The 17,449-nt window shown below is 38.4% G+C and overlaps 2 protein-coding genes across 7 annotated transcripts in view; one reads left to right on the top strand and one right to left on the bottom strand.

Moving 5' to 3' along the window:
* METTL14 (methyltransferase 14, N6-adenosine-methyltransferase non-catalytic subunit) overlaps positions 1-17,449 on the bottom strand; it is an 81,109-nt gene that overhangs the window by 56,989 nt on the left and 6,671 nt on the right. Inside the window, exons 3-4 of one of the 6 annotated variants that reach the window (XM_064416360.1) lie at positions 13,013-13,184; positions 1,165-1,248 (exon numbers count right to left, since the gene is read on the bottom strand). The exons of 3 other annotated variants lie outside the window; for them this stretch is intronic. In XM_064416360.1, the coding sequence (XP_064272430.1) occupies positions 1,165-1,248; positions 13,013-13,040 (112 nt within the window). In that variant the 5' untranslated portion in view covers positions 13,041-13,184. The remainder of the gene's footprint in view (positions 1-1,164; positions 1,249-13,012; positions 13,185-17,449) is intronic. 2 more of the 6 variants (XM_064416362.1, XM_064416361.1) reach the window with 2 other exon arrangements.
* PRSS12 (serine protease 12) overlaps positions 1-17,449 on the top strand; it is a 33,359-nt gene that overhangs the window by 12,500 nt on the left and 3,410 nt on the right. Inside the window, exons 5-12 of the mRNA XM_064416350.1 lie at positions 2,251-2,429; positions 2,617-2,758; positions 3,686-3,891; positions 6,840-6,981; positions 10,565-10,770; positions 11,458-11,536; positions 13,443-13,565; positions 16,384-16,664. Coding sequence (XP_064272420.1) covers positions 2,251-2,429; positions 2,617-2,758; positions 3,686-3,891; positions 6,840-6,981; positions 10,565-10,770; positions 11,458-11,536; positions 13,443-13,565; positions 16,384-16,664 — 1,358 coding nt within the window. The remainder of the gene's footprint in view (positions 1-2,250; positions 2,430-2,616; positions 2,759-3,685; positions 3,892-6,839; positions 6,982-10,564; positions 10,771-11,457; positions 11,537-13,442; positions 13,566-16,383; positions 16,665-17,449) is intronic.

The following is a 17,449-nucleotide window of genomic DNA, read 5'->3' as shown; positions in this document are numbered from 1 at the left end:
TGGCACCAGAACTCTGCTTAGTCAGGAAGGGTATGTTTATTGGCATGTTTGTGAGAATCTCTCCAGATTTGTTTAAAACACGCATCTCTGAAGATTGTCATTTTTGCATACTGAGCTAGAGACCTGTTTGAAGTTTTGACAGTTAACCCTTGTCAGTCATTCGGTCTGAACTAAGCATGGTCCGAAATACAGCTACAGCAGCAGAACAGGATTTTCTTGATTCACTTTCTTAACAGCCAGGGGGGATTTTGATACCCCACGGAAGATAAGTATTGGTATTTGCAGAAAAATGCTGCAGAGGTGGGAGACTAAGAGGGAAACTGCTGGACCAGAGAGGAAGGAGATGAGGACAATTGGGATGGAAGGCCAGGAGGGTTGAAGAGGGAAAGAACTAGGAGCAAGAAGCAGAGAAGATGCTGGGTTGTATCCCATGCAGAAGAAGGGGATTATGTCTGAGGCACACTGGAGAGAACTAAGCAGGTAAATGCAGAGGAGACTGGAACAGAAATTGCCTGCTCAAGCCTGCTGGAACTACAATGAAGTGAAAGAAGTGGTATTGAAGGTACAAAGTTCTGTGGCATTAATGGGTGATTCCCAGAGTGTACTTGAATTGTAACTGAGGCTTGGGCTGCCCATGCCACACAAGTCAGCTCAGAAGGATGAGAACTGTGGACTAGTTAAAAATATTGTAGATCTCCCGCTGAGCCAACATAGGAACCAATATTCTTCTCTGAGAGAATTTTTTTTCCCCCCAGCTTATTTTATGTTGTATTTCTATATTCCTGTACATTTTCAATTGGGAATACCTAATGGAAAGTCTATCTTTTTGCAGGCTTTTCTTGCTTTTGAATTGGGCTGCTGTTAATAGGTTTGGGGAGTTACAAAGCCCTGCTTTGCATTTCTGTATACTAATGACAAGTGTAATGCTCTTAGTCTGCCTCCTTCCTGACGACACTCAAACTTTTTATTACTAACATTTAATCATCACACCTGCACAAACTGATGCTTCTAATTTGATTTGTTTTTCTCAGTAAATCAATTGTATTAAGATGGTGCTAAACCTGCTAAGTCTTTTTGAAATATGTCTAGAGATTTACAGAATTTCTCAAGTAAGCAAGATGTTACAACACACATGCTAATTAATATGAAGTGAAATCAACTTACCAGCAGTGGCAGTAGACCAGTCCTGAAGTACTAAAAATAATCCAAATTTGCATACTGTTAATCCATCTGGAAACATGCCAGAAACTGTAAAAGTAAAGCTTCTCAGTAAGTAGCTTCCCACACCCCTTCAACTTTTCTGTAGCACTCCTGCAAAACTCCAGAATATGAAGCTACCATTAATAGGTGGAAAATAATTCCTAAAGAATTTTTGCTTGACAGAAATTCCCCTGGTTATAATGATGGGATGTGTTGTCTCTGCCTAACTCCAGAGACTCTTACTGGAATATGGTATACATTATAAAAGCATTCAGAGCAGTCCATCATTATCTCTGATTTCAGCCATCTGCTTAATGAATAAGGATTTTTTCCTTAATATTTTCTATACATTTCTGCTGGCATTTTTATCAGATACACTGGAAAAACAAGATGTTTTTTTAGTCAATTTAAACTAATGCTTTAGATAGGTAAATCATTACAGTTCAAACTTTAGACATTTCAATCTTGCCATTGCAAACTAGACTGGATATAGGAACAGAGAAAACATTGAGTGGAAAGAAACCAAACCATGGCAAACATTTATATATGAAAGACATGATATTTTAAATAGAATTGGAAAAATCCTGATAGATGATAAAGGGTTAAACACTGCATAATTTCTGTAATTTTAAAACAATGGAGTGTTTTCAATAAACATATTTTTTGTGCTCAAAATCCATTCTGCTGACAGAGAATATACCCCATACAAGGCCAGTCATTGGTCTGCTTCCTGTTCTTATTTCTATTGCTGATGGGTGATATGACACTTCTCAAGTCACTTAAGATCTCTTTGCTGTGGTTTTCATAGGACTGAATAGGGAACAATCACATTTATCTGAGTATTTGAGGACAACAGGTGAAAGTCACTTTAGAAATATATATTGGATTATTTTTACTATATATAGATATTAAATGAGTATTAAAATTAGAATCCTCATACCCAAGCTGTTAATCTGTAATCTCTCCTAGGAAAGTTGAAAGTCAAAGGCACAGGAAAGGAAAATCTTCAGCTTGCTTCCTTCTGACTGGGTGTTCCTTGCATTTCTACAGGGGTGTTGCCAAGGCATGGAGCCAGGCTTACTTTGGAGAAGGCTCTGGCCCCGTGCTGCTGGATGAAGTACAGTGTACAGGAAATGAACTCTCAATAGAACAGTGCCCAAAAAGCTCCTGGCGAGAACACAACTGTGGCCACAAAGAAGATGCTGGCGTTTCCTGCACACCTCTCACAGGTATTCCAGTCCTCAATCATCACAGGAAAAAAAAAGGGACAAAGGCAGAGTTCACAGCTCTGGAAAAAACCGGAAGTTTGCAGAAGCACAAACCCAAAGCAGATGCAGCAGAGGCAATGATTTTGTTTAGAACACCAGTGAGATGTAAGAAACGCTGACCCCTGTTCTGTTTCCCTGTACGGCACAGATGGTGCAGTGCGGCTCGCAGGCGGGAAGGGCAGCCACGAGGGCCGCCTGGAGGTCTACCACACAGGCCAGTGGGGCACGGTCTGTGACGACGGCTGGACGGAGCTGAACACGCAGGTGGTTTGCTGGCAGCTGGGATTTAAGTAAGATTACTTGGTATTGGATATCTGACACTGTGACTTCAGCATGATGACAAACACGTACATGAACCCTACATGGACACTCTTTTAAGAGTCTGCTTTTTAATATTAGCTGAGTGCTTCAAAGAAACAAGTTAAAATTCATTAAAGCCTGATTTCCTCAGTTTTACAGAGGTATGTAGGCCTTAGTTTGGGTAGAAAAACCTTCAACAAGTGTGATTTAGCAGCCTTTATTCACTGAGTTCCTTCCAATACTCTTTTTTACTGAGATCAATGCATGTGCTATAGGGAAGAACCGATTTTGATTTCTATTTTCCCTATAAAAGGTTGCTTCTTCTAAATCTTTGCTCGTTGTACAGCCATTAATGAGAGAAATTTCCAAAGTGTAAGTATTTCTGCACTACCTCAGAAGATCCCACAGCCTGACCCTGGAACAGTTATTATTGAAAAGCATTTTAGAAAAATCCCATTTGTTTTATGGTTCAATCTTCCCTACTTTTTCTACTGATCTCTGGCAACAAAGATACACTCTCAGTAGGTGACTGTTTTCTTGCCTTCAAACTGTAACAGCTGACATTCAAAAAAGGATTTTGTCTCAGACTGTGACATTTAAGTGAATACAGAATACTAAGAACATGCTTAAAGCCTCAGAGTCATTGAGCCAGCCATATGCTTGGTTGAAGAGCAGCCTTAATCAAAGGCATTACATTCTTAAGTTTGTACTAATGTAAGAGTAATTCTTTAAAAAAAAAAACATTACCGAAGAGGCAGCATATGGTGCTCTCATTGAATTTAATGCTAACTGAACCTGCTTACAGAGAATGCTTGAGAAATCTTTATTTCCTCAGGAATATCACTTTCTTTTCTCATGCTTAATTATCATGTGTCCTCTGATCACTGTGGACCAAAACACCTCTCTGTGTTGTGCAGGTATGGAAAAAGTGCAGGTATGGAAAAAGAGAGCTACACAGAAGGAAGCTCTGGGCCCATCTGGTTGGATGATGTGGTCTGCTCTGGGAAGGAGACAAACCTTCTGCAGTGCTCACGGCGGGAGTGGGGGAAGCATGACTGCAACCATCAGGAGGATGTCAGACTCATCTGCCACCCAGAAAACGACAGCCACAAGCGCTCACTTGGTAAGGAAGTTCTTTGCTAATGTCACAGTATGAGTATTGCTGTGGATACAGATCCAACCAAAGTACAGGATAATTAAGGATTCTCAAAATCCTAGTATTTGTCAGATAGGTGCAAAGAAAGAACAGGAAGGGGAAAAAAACTAAGTTTTCTCCTGAAGATCAGAGGAAGTAGTCAAGTTTTGTTTAGAATGTAAGCGTCCAGAACACTAAACCTCAACCTAGATTTGCAAGGTAACATTGTCACATTCCAGAGATGCTGTTGTGTCAGTCTCCACTAGATTTTGAACCTATTCAGCATTTTCTGATGGTTTACCTAATTTTACTTGGTGCTTCTCAACCTCCAAGTAATGCTTGGTGTCAAATGCTGGAGATATACCTGAGTACTGAGGAATACAAATCAATAGCACATCCTCCTACAGCTTTGCATTCAGACAATCCAAAACAAGGGACGTGGAGAAGATGGGAAGTTCAGAAATAACAAGAAGGCAGGGGGAGAAGCATGAATTATTTCTGTGTTACTATTGCCTATCATTTCTATTGTGTCTAGGTGAATGTGCCCCACTCACTGCCCAGGACAGAATGATACTACAAACCCAGATAAAAGAGCTAGTTCCAATGTCAAAGGCCTACAGACTTGTATGAAAATAAAGAGAATAAAAAGACTGATAAGAAATGATAGAAAAATACCAATTACACAGTAATAAAAATATAAACACAATAAAATAGAAACAAATAAATTTCAAAGATTCCTAAATCCACATGCAGATAATTAAACAATAATTCTTGCTATGAGATATGTGCAGTAGAAACTACAGGGGAAGAAGGGGTTGCACAGCAATTCTGAAAAAGTTTCATTTTTAAAATTTGCTACATGTGTAGCTTGTCAGTGTGTAGCCTTTTAGAAAATTGCTGCGAATGCCGTTTAGCTTACCAAAGACTATTTCAGTTGAATTTGACATTGGTAGTATATGCCTGTTTCCTTGAAATCACAGACTGAAGGTTTATCCCACAAACTACAACATGGTTTTACTGCACAATGTTGCTACTTGCTATAACAACATTCAGCATTTCCACATGTACTTTTTGAGTCTCTCCCTCTTTACAGGCTTATTCTATATAGCCCTCTCACCATCCAGTGACTGTTTTGTGTTGCAGTACATATATCAAATCCTATTTGTTAGAAAGAATTTTCTCAAACCAAAAATAACAGGAATTCAATCCATGACTGCTGTCTTTACAGATGCAAACCATCTGTGCCACTTTGCTCAAGTTCCTATAAAATATCTCTGCTGAAGGAGTCTGGTTCAGTTAAATACATCCATATGGTAATATTCTCACATTCCCACTACAAGAATGCTATATTAATTTTGTGCTCATAAAAATATGTATATATGTGTTTTCGAAACCACAAGAAGACGAGATAACAATAAAATATTACCTAAACAATAAATAAATAACAAAAAAATATTAGTCGTAGTCCATGCCTCTATTTGGTTAATAGAAGTGTAATTCTCACCTAAGTTGTATTCTTCCAGAACATTTCAGTTCAACAAGAAAATAAGAGTTTATCTGACATTTTTGAGGAGATTTCTGATTGGAAAGTGGACAAAGCCTTGTTACCATTTACTTCCCAGCATTTGAAAAAGCATTTTTTTCCCATAAGGATAAAATCAGTGGGGAAAAAAAAGAGAAATTAGTAGATGATAGGACTTAAAGAAACACAGATATTATGAAGCACTGAAAAGGAGGTATCCTACAATAATGACATTTGTTCGGTAAGATCATGACAGCGTAAGTAAACAGAATGCTGGTGAAGCTAATCCATGTAACTGCCCAGGCAGTATGAATTCCAACACAACATGCTTTAAATTACATTGCAAGCAAACATACTTGGATTTTATCTTGAAGTATTTCCCCATTCATTTAATGACTTAGGCCAGATTTAACTAGCACTGACCAGATTCATGTTTGCTATGCAGAAGTTAAATTTGAATTAAATATCAAATGCAGCTATCTCAAAAGCTTTAAGAGTGAAATTAAGTAATTCCTCATCCTCACATATTTAGAAAAGATTGGGAACAGATTAGAAGAATAAGGAAGAGTCTTTTTCATTATTCTAAAAAGCAACTGTCATGAGTATATTAAAGATTATAAAGTATGCTATACAAAAAGATTGAGAAGGTGATCCTCCCTTGAACAAGACAAAGAGGCCACAGAGGAATTCATAACTGTTTTAAGGGTATTTGCATTGCTTGCAGGCTATAGAGGCATTTTAGAGTAAGTAAGAATTAAGCATGTACTTTGCCTAATTAGTCAATACTTAACTAGAGACCAAGCACTGCAGAAACCATGATCAACTAAGTCTGACCAATCCACATAAGGGAAATTTCATATTATGAATGTATCTGAATAAACAATCAATTTAAATTGCTAGAAAAATAATGTAGAATAACATGCTGCAGAACAATATGCATAGTGATAAGGAAGAGTTGAAGTTCAACACAATGCTGCACTAGTTTTGCTAAGACAGTGGTTAGAAGGAGCAGCAGCAACCAGTTTGTGAATGGATTTATGGACTGAGATACAGTTACATTCACCCATAAAGTGTCTGTAAGGAAAATCTGTCCAGCTTTATGGGTATTGTATCAATGGTATCTCAGGTATTTTCTACCATTTGGGTAGAACTGTGGTCTATTTCTGAACTATGTCACATATTGGCTTGGAATTAAGGAATCAGCTGAAGAGTAAAGTATGCTAGTATTTAGTATTTGTCTTGTAATTTGTAAAAACTGCTTCATTTTGCCAACCAGGATGCATATGACTACTTTAACTGCTGATATTAGGCTTGTTGAATGTAAATATCAGTTGTACTAAATATAATGAAAATAACTAAAAGTACCAGTTCTTGCTTCTGTTGCTGTGAGCTGACAGCAGTAATTTATTCCCAGGTCCTCCCATCAGGCTGATGGATGGTGAGAATAAGAAAGAAGGACGTGTGGAGATTTTTATCAATGGCCAGTGGGGCACAATTTGTGATGATGGATGGTCTGATAAGGATGCAGCTGTAGTCTGCCGACAGCTTGGCTACAAGTAAGCAAACTCATTAAGCTGTTTATCAAGTTATGTTTTCTGCATCTAAAGATCTTAAGTTTCTGCAACCAAATAGCACAAACAGGTCTAATAAGATAATGTGTGTCTTTTAAAACTTGTCAGTTTGGCATACTTTTAGAAAAATGTATTTCTACTATTTGTATGAAAAGTAGTAAGGCTACGTCTTCAAAAAGAATATTCATTAAGCAGCACAACTGGGAATGGGAATGTTAGTATTCAAAATGCGCCAGTCTGACTGGAAACAGAAATGCAAGTTAGTGTGAGTTATTAAATATTATTCATTAGAAGTTAAACATTCCGAATTATTAGTCTATTAATTAAATACAAAATTTTAGTTGTCATATTAATTTCAAAAACAGGTCAGTGTCCACTGTCACGAGGTATGGATATGATGACTGCAGATTCAGATGCAAGGACACCAGCTACTGAATTCCTAATTTAATGCAGTTTCTCCTTCATCTACTGATCTGGCTAGATTTGCTGTAGCTCGAAGATCTGATGAAACAGTTACACAATGGCTCCAGTCTGCATGACAGTAATTTCAATAAGCTTCATTTAATACAGGAATAGACCTGACAGAACAAACCTACCCTCTAATTAAAACCACTGCAATATATGTGTCACTCTTGAAAGAAATCACTTAATCAGGCTTACTCCACTCATCAGCATTTTTCTTCTGGATACCCAAGAGCAGCAAAAAGATAACTATAGGGCAGATATATAAATAGCAGTACTAATAAGACTTGAAAAATACCCAGAATAGTATTATTCTGGTATTATATATAACAGGAAATTAGTGAAATGTCTTCTCCAAGTGTATTTATAAAGAAATTTGAGCTGAAGAAATACAAATCCTATTAACTGTTTGTTGTATTTAACAATGTGAAGTTAGTCCAACCAAATATCATCACATTATGTCTGAACACACAATATATATCTTGTAAAAACTCCCTGGTATTGATTTAGTAAAAGCCTATTTAAAAGCCCTACTACTACACTATGGCTTCAAAATGGTAAAACTGGACTTACAACTCAATATATCACTCTTACAAGTTACCTAACTTGTTAATTCCAGGATAGGTGTCCATCTATCCTAATCCACTTGATTTCCTCATTAACAATATAATGAATAATAATAATACTGCATCTGAAAAGCTCAGCATTGTTATTGTGCATGGCCCTTGGTGTGGGAGAACTGAGAGGAAAAAGACCTGACGCCACTTCTCTCCAGGAACAGATGTGAACTGACAAAAATGTTGCTTCTCTGAGGGTCATCAGTGCATAAATAGCTGGCTTGGAAAGCAGCAATTAAGGGACACCCCACGTGTTTGTGGGGGTGCACTAAAGCCAGTTGTAAGGGCACATTCCAGCATGTTACAAATACATAGTACATTTGTACCTTCAGAGATTTCCCAATTATATGAAATAATTTCCTCTGTTAAGCTGCACGCTTTGCTCAAGAACACCACAATTTTTTACAGTTGTTTCCTGAGATGTTCTTCAGTGGAGGTTGGTTGGTTGGTTGGGTCTGAAAAGCTTTTATTCCCATTATCAGCAAACTGAGAGATTACTGATACACAGTAAGAGATAGATTGCTTTCATACAAAGGTAGGAAGAAGGAGGTAGTGCCCTTATTAAGTAACTGATAAGATCTGGAGAGAGAATTCTGTACTAAACTGCAATAAATACTTCTCTGGGGAAGGATAAGAATACTGTGGTTGGTGATTGATAACAAAGTACTTTTCAATAACCTGAGGAACTTTAGAACAATGCCCTAAGGCAGAAACTGTTATTTAACAGAGATACCAAAATCAGGTAAGAATTTACAATGAGTGCCTGTACTGTGTCACTGTGTTGTAACAGCAAACATGAACACACGAGCTGCCCACAGGTATCACAGAGTCAGACTTATTTTTTTGTGGTTATCTGTAAACAGAGTACCCCTCACAAAAGAAAAACATTTGGAGCAAGAGTCACACTATTTGGGACTGACAAGTCAAATCATAGTAAACTCATTAGGCAGAGATTGTCCTATACTGGTTCCTGGTTCCAAAGGCAGTTAAGGCTTTGGATTATCTGGCAAATACCTCCTAACCATGGAAATTGAAAATTTGTAATGATTTGTGGTATTGTCTCTCATGTAGTGTTTAATGGGCTTCTCTTTCCTGGCTTTTTGCAATTTTTGCATTCTAAACAATGTTCCCTGCTTGGAAATCCTGCCCACCTACCCTTCAGGGCAGAGTAAAAAAATCCACACAGGCAAAGCTATCCACATGCAAAAGTTTCAAAAGAGAGGAAGCTCCTGTGTTACTTTCATGTTTCAGTTATATGGATTTGGCAATTGAGAGCTGGTTCAATTTGAGCCATCCACACTTCTACTGCGACTGAGCTTGAAAATGGTTGGACAAATCAGGATTCCTCCCCAAAAGACCAAACGCAGCTCAAGAAGGGATGTAAACTCTTCATCCCACTCTCACCTACCTTCCCCAACACTGCAGGTATTAGAGAGGTACAAAAAGTGCTGTAAAGGGAGAGAAATACTTTCTTGCCTAATACATTTTCATAGTCAAATTCTGTTTCTCTGCTCCAGCATTTCACCACATCTGCAGCTACAGTTCTGCACAGTTACAGTATGCACAGAAGCAGTACTTTACAATATACAATTATAAAATATCCTTTAAAATGGAAACTGAAATTCCATATATCCTTACCCCAGTAAAATGTCAGTAAATTGCTCTTAACCAATAGGTAAACTTGTAGTTCAGGCACACTTAGAGGTGTCTGTGTCTTCCTGCCCCATTTCTCTGTATAGCCAGTTGGGTGGTCTCTCACTCATAATTCCTTCTGCCTCTTAAACCATATACAACAAAACATCTATTTATAAATTAAGAAGATTACTTTAACTAATTAACAGTAATACTCTATCACAGGAGTTGCCAAACAAGATGCTCAAATGCAACACAAGCACCAAGTACTGGGTTCCTCCCAAGAACAGGGGGGTGCAGACCCTGAACTGGTCTCCAATCACATGACAATTTTAGACCTCAAATATGGGGTGCCCTGTAAAAAAAACATGATAAAAAATATTTTAGTAACTACTAACAACTGATAGGTCTGTACGTCATCGCTCCTACTGCACCACAAGTATACTGTATTTAACTGGCCCATCTATCTGAGGGAATCAGGCCTGAACAAATTATTTTTAGCTTTCACAGATGCTGACTTTATACGAGGATTAAAGAGATTATGAAAAAGCAGCTTTCACATGTTTTGTTTTATGGCAAAATATAATGCTGATACAATGTAAAATAATTTGCACACTGCCTTCTAACAGATACACAAAAGCAGTTTTTAAACATTAATGAAATGTAGCAATTTTGTCAAAGTTTTATTTTTTGTACTTACCAGAATAAGAGAGGTGATGGAAGGTGCTTGCTTTCAAGTGAAACAGTGACATGGTTTAGAATTAAACTTAATGTCTTTGACAACTCACTTGGAAATTTGAGTAAAATGTAGAATAATGCCTCAAAATGTTTAATAAAAAAATATGCTCTGTTTGCAGAGGTCCAGCTAGAGCCAGGACAATGGCCTATTTCGGTGAGGGCAAAGGCCCGATCCATGTGGATAACGTCAAGTGTACAGGAAATGAGAGGTCCTTGGCAGACTGCATTAAGCAGGACATTGGGATGCACAACTGCCGGCACAGTGAGGACGCGGGGGTCATCTGCGACCACCCCAGCAAGAAAGTCCCTGGGAACAGCAATAAAGGTGAGGCCCTGTCATGAGGGGCAGAACAGCAGGTCCAGGTGGGCAAGTGTCATGGTAGGAAGAGACAGACTTAACAACCCCACCTCACAGAGGAAACAGTTTTATCAAAAACAGTTATAGAACAAAAGGGGTGGGAATCCTCTCTGCTGACACCGTGTGAGCTTATTCTTTGCAGCCGCACAAAGGAAGCACAAAGACTACTCCATCGATACAGGGTATTTGCTGACATGGTTTAGAGCAGCCATGTTTATTAAGCTGCTTGAGGGACATGATGCAAAAACCTAAATAGCTCCTTTCAGCTTTTCAAGGTGTAGGCTATCCTCAGATAAGGACTAAGACCTGTGTGGTTGGCCATGGTCTGCTTCCACTTACAGGAAGTAAGGAAGAGCCCTACAAAATCCTGCATGTGAGAAGCAAAGGTGTAAATTACTATGATCACAGTCAAAAGAACTCAGCTACAAAGCATTTCCAAGTCTTGAAAGAATTCAGTGTATTTTCCCCAGTCAAAAGATCTCAGCGATAAAGAATTTCTAAGTCTATTTTCCAATCAAAATCTGCCTTTTAAAAACTACCATGAAACACAGAATAACTTCAACTTTTACATTTTTTTTTAAGTTACTTCTCATTGAATATTGGCCACTTTTCATGTTGAGTTTAACATTCTCTACATCTCCCTTTCTGGTTTAGATTCTCTTGCTTCTGTTTGCGGGCTGAGGTTACTCCATCGTCGACAAAAGCGAATAATTGGTGGGAAAAATTCTTTACGGTAAATAATTGGTAAAGAGAAATAATTTTGAATATAAAGCTTCTAAGACGTGTATTTGCCACAAGCAGTTTGCCAAATTTACAATTTTGTTGTAGGCTTGTTGTTTGTTTTTCTTTTGAGTTGTCACGATGTAGGAGTAGAAATATAGCCAAAGCAAATTTGGCAGGAAATTAAAAAGTATTAATTGATAAGTACTTGCAGCATTAGTTGAAAATCTGTAGATGCTTGTGGGTAAAGTCCTTGAATGGTTAAATTTTTAACTTATAAAATAGCTATTTTACTTTTATCAGAGGATATCTTCATATCAGGATGTGAGCTATAAAAACAGCTATTAATGCAGTAGAAGGTTTTAAATGCCACCTACACAAAAAAAAAAGAGGCCTGGGTATGATTCACTGCCTAAGACCTTATTTTCTTTCATAAAATAAGCCTTGATGATGACACAACTAAAAAACTAGGAGGCACTGACTTTACTTTTTAACAGTTGTGACTAAACACAAAAAAAATATATCTACACAATCTTACAAAAGGCATTGTAAAAATACACTAACAGTATCATTACATGGCACTGTGCAACCTGCTTCAAAGTACATGCACAGCACTGATCAATCCATTTCTAAGAAGACACTGCCCAAGTGAGAGAGCTTCAAAGCACAGTTACAAGAGGGAGCCCAGAAAAATATTTTAACACAGCCAGATAAAGTAAAGTAGGATTACTTATCTTAGAAACAGACAGATGAGATAACAGATAATGCATAGCACAGGAAGAGACTGAGACTTCTTGCCTCAGAATATGAGTTCTAAGGACACTTGCTAAAATGCAACAGTGACAAACAATGTATTGCACAATTCAGTCAGAGCAAAGAAGCTGGTCTCATCATAAATCAGTACAGGGATGTTAGATGAAGCAAAAAGGTGATAAAAATCCAGCAGTGCATGCAGAAATGCTTCAAATTCAAGAAAGGGAGCTTATGTATGTATCAGAAAAGGACTCAATGTCACAAGAAGTCATTAAGACAAGGAACTTGAGGAAGTTTGAAAAGAACTGGATACTTACATATGTACCAGCAAATCCAAAGATGTCTGAATCACCTCAGTTTAGAAAATCATATTAAATCCTATCTTTCAAAATGGAGAAGTGTCTAAATTCTTTAGAGCAGTGTTTTATTTTTTATGGGAAGTAAATTCCTCCACCTTACTTTCACACATTTGGCACAGGTAACTCTGAGATGCTGGACTAGATGGCCCCTGGCAGCTCTTGTTGTCCAACACCCTCATTCAAGTTGACACTACTCAGAAAACACCTAGACTACCTGTTGCTTACTCTTAGATGCTGCTGTTGCCTACAGGTGCATCTCTCCCTCTTTCCCTTCTCTGACTCCTAATGTATTAAACCAGCAAAAAGGAATCCATCCTGTATCACAGTCTGAAAAAAGGTGCTCTTCTATACTTGAGACTTCTATACTTGCTTTATACCTCTTGTTTTGCCACCTTCCTTTCTCATTGAAGACAGGGATGGATGCTGGGTTCAGCTTTTCAAGAAATTCCCCTTTCTCCTCTCCAGCTGACAGGAAATTTCTGGTTTGTTGACTTGGACGGTATTTGGCAAGCAACCCACAGAATGTATTTTTGGCTCAATGAATGCAATCTGAGAAGAGAAAAGTCAAATAGTTGACTGTGGGAGGAAGCACTTAAGAGTGCTGGAATGCCCAAATTCTCTGTGAAGTAATGTGGACCATTGTTAAAAGGAATCCTGAATGTTGCCAGGATATAAAATATTCCCCACCCCTAATAAACAGCACGTTTTGTAAGTAAGCTGTGTCAGGCAAAGAAAGCCGACAGGACGCACGTTGCAGGTAACCCGAGTTCCCCACTGCTGTACGCTGAACACCGTGTCTGTGTGCAGGGGCGGCTGGCCGTGGCAGGTGGCGCTGCGGCTGAAATCCTCTCATGGCGACGGGAGACTCCTGTGCGGTGCCACTCTCATCAGCAGCTGCTGGGTCCTCACTGCCGCACACTGCTTTAAAAGGTGGGTCTCTCTCCAGTAGTGCACCGTGGTTTAAACTGTTGTGTTGTTCTGGGCATATGCAAAACCATTACAGTTCAAGCCCAGAAAACTGTTCCAAGAGTTGGCCTTTGGTTTTAAAAAACCCTACCACTCAACTTCCTTTCCTTCAAACAAACAAAACACCTGAATGCATTGAAATTATTTGGGTGTTATCATTCATGTGATTTATATTCACCATTTCAGCATTTTAATGAAAAAATATAGACAACACTTCAGAAATTTTAACTTTCTGTTCCAAAAAAATGCAGCTTATGGCTTTTAGATTATAGTGAAGACAACTGAGCAGACACCAAACATAGGGACTGGAATATTTTAGATTAAATTTGGTAACAACAGGTCCTGACAGTGATAGACATTTTTACTGTATCACAGCAGTAACTAAATGCAGGACTTCACTACTGATGAAGTTACTGAAGTATGAAAGCATTAACTTGCACAATAAGGAAGCTAATCTTGTGATTAGTGATTATTTCATTGGAATAGGCTGGGAAAAAACATAGGGGAGCACTACAATTTTGAGGATATTTGCTAGAGTTTGCTCAAGTGAGCTGCAAATGTTTCAAATTTTGATTTTGAGCCTTTCCCTTTGCACACTAGTAACTAAAATGAAGAGTCAGATACACTTTTACTCAAATACAGTGTGTATTACCTTTGCTGTGCACCAGATGCACATCTTTTCTTGTGTCCTGAAACCATGAAGGACTTTCCTTGGTAATATTTCAAGCTGAAATAGTCAGTTATTACAATTTCCAGCTATTTCAACTGATGTCCTAGGTGCTTCTGCAGAACTATGGAAGCTCTTTAGTTGCTTATATCAAAATTCATAGACAATGACTTCCTATTTCCCTGTTCATTTTCTCTGTAGTGATTGCCAAGGATGCTGCCTGAGAAAGGTCTTGAGAAAGCCTTTGATTACACTGAATGTGGCACCAAGGAGTGCCAATTTCGGATACTCTGCTGAGCACCCACAGGATGGGGCAGCAAAGTACATTGTGGTATTCCAGATTGGTGCAGCCACTCAAGGGGCTGTCACAGGCTACCCTGAAACTTACCCATGGCCTCAGGGACCAAAGTATTGTTTTGTCCCAGAAGTTATGTTTAAACTGCAATTAGACCTAAGCATGCAGCTCCAGTACCCCGGTGGATGCACTACTGTTCACTGTAAATGAGGGAAGCCTTTAGCTCTAAGCTGGCTTTGGACAGGCTAGGCTGAACTTCCAAATGATCTCAGAGTGATTTTCAGGGATAGGTTTCCAAGAGCTATCTATAGATCAAGTGCCTTCTTCACATATTTTCCACAGATGGACACCAGAAAGGCCAGTATACCATTTCTCATATCCTGGAAATTGGAATACTGCCTAAGTAACCAATGTGGGCTCATCTATACTGAGAATAAAAATTAAGCAGGTTGTTATGCATGATTATTAGAATTGTTCATCAGTGGAATTATTGGTTTCTATACTTTGGCGGATATATTATTTAAAATAAAATGTTTGAAGATTTTTTTGTTTTATAACCCATCCTTGTCTTGCATTATTCCAACAGGTATAGGGAAATTGGAAGACCTATACATTTAAAACAAATAACTGGATAATTAGAAACATGAAGCATAGAAAAAACCCTTAATGTATCCTATATACAAGTTAATTTTTGGATGAAGGGATGTTTGTTCACAGACTGCAGTTCCCTCTCCATAAAGTCTAGAAGAGAAATTTTGCTCATGGAAGACCTGAAGGATTAGACCAAGGAAGCTTTACAGACAACCAGGAATGCAACTCACAACTAGAAGAAATATTCAGTGGTACAGCTATATATTGTGCAGAAAACTGTAACATTTCTGCTTTGTCTGCTGCTCCTCAAGCAGGCTTTAACAAGCTATGGAGACCAGAACATTGCTGGATGGCTTAAAAAGAACAGGCATAGGTTGAAAAGTGATGGACCACTGTGGGTACTATTTTCTCCAAGCACATTAGAAACTTCCTGTTGAAGGCTATTAAGGAAAGGGAGAAATAAAAGGAAAAATATTTTTTCTAGCTTAGCCATATTTTAAAACCAATAGATGTACCCAACAGTACTCCCTTGTTTGCATTTTCCCTGGGAAGGGCTGTGTGTAATAAAAAAATCTTCAAAGGCATGCACAAAAAACTGTTATTTCAGCCACAGTAATAATCTCTAATGTATTTACCATTTAGTCCACAATGTGAAAGAAACTGGGATTATATCAGATGCCAAATAAGCCTAAGATTTACAGACCTCCTGTCAGTTTGACAATAGTTCGTGCTAATGATGCACAAATGCTTTGTTATCCTTACTGTAACTTGAGTTGATGTAAGAGGTTTTTATTAAGTTACCTAAGCCTCTGAAGTTCTTCAATCAACCCAAGAAGCAGGCCTGAACACTGTTGTGATTCCAGTAATTATTTGGAGCATCACAGTGATGTCAGTACTCAGGTTGCAATTACTGGCAGTTTGTGTTACCCTTCCTAAATAAATTTATAATGCATACCTTGTGCATTTGAAGTGCGAGTCATGGCCATAAGGAAATTGCCCATAAAAACATTTAAAAAGAATAGGGCACAACCTGAAACCTCAGAAGGTTTTTATATTCTTTAGGACACACTGAAATGCCTGTGTAAACATTTGAGAAAGCATTTTTGCTCTTTAAAAAAATCTTTTGCTAACATTAGTAATGTGAACAATAAAGAAAGTGATGAACTCGGTTAGCACACAGGATGTGACTCAGCCTGAGCCAGCCCTGTTTGTTTCCACCTCCATCTCAGGTATGGCAATAACACTCGCAACTACGTGGTGCGGGTTGGAGACTACCACACACTGGTGCTGGAGGAGTACGAGGAGGAAATCGGAGTCCAGGAGATTGTGGTGCACAAGGACTACAGGCCTGACAGCAGTGACTACGACATTGCCCTGGTGAGGCTGCAGGGGCCCGAGGAACAGTGTGCAAGGTTCAGCACCCATGTTTTACCTGCCTGCTTGCCACTGAGGAGGGAGCGGCCACACAAAACTGCTCCCAACTGTTTCATCACTGGATGGGGTGACACAGGTAAAATAATTTCCATGCACCAATCTGGTTATCTGAGGCTGTTTAAAAAAAAAAGCCAACTCAAATAATTAAAAGAAGAAAATGCTCAAAATGAAAGTATTTTCTTCTTTTTTAACATAGGCAAATATTTTCTCTTCTGATCCTTAACAAGGAATGACAGTATTTTGCTCACTGATTATCGTTTGTATTTCTATCCAAGCAGTGATTAACCATGCCACTCTAAATCACAGACCCTGTCAGTAAAGCGGCCTCATTAAGAATGACAAACAGGAATAAAAAGCTTATTTGTTGCCAGGCACACCCTGCACAGCTGCTTATCACCCCCTGCCTCAGTACATAACTAACAGCTCTAACACATTTAAGGTTTCAAAGGTAAGGACCATGAATATTTTAATTTTAAAAAGGTTATTGAAATTACAGTACTTCAATAGAAAAATGGATGGAAAATATACACATAATGGAATTTCAAATAACATTTTTGTATTCCCTGTTACCACTGACATTTTCAACCAGCTTGGATTTAAATAGTAGAACATCTTGCCAAAATTTGCAAGAGCCTCAATGCAATCTGCACTCCAGGCATCTACTTGCTTTTTTCGGTCAGTACAAGATTCTTCTTCTTCAAAGGCCTTTGTCCTTGAAATGTTTCACAAATTAATAACCATGTTTTGTGTTTTTGTGGTGCTGAATACAGTGCAAGACAGCAACCACACTTGAGCCTTTGTTCCAGTGACTCAAACTGCCAAGGAGACAAGACACAAGACAAGTATCTGCCCCTCCTCTTT

This window comes from Passer domesticus, chromosome 4, assembly GCF_036417665.1.
Source record: "Passer domesticus isolate bPasDom1 chromosome 4, bPasDom1.hap1, whole genome shotgun sequence".
Taxonomy (NCBI): domain Eukaryota; kingdom Metazoa; phylum Chordata; class Aves; order Passeriformes; family Passeridae; genus Passer; species Passer domesticus.
This window is presented reverse-complemented; position numbering and strand designations above follow the sequence as displayed.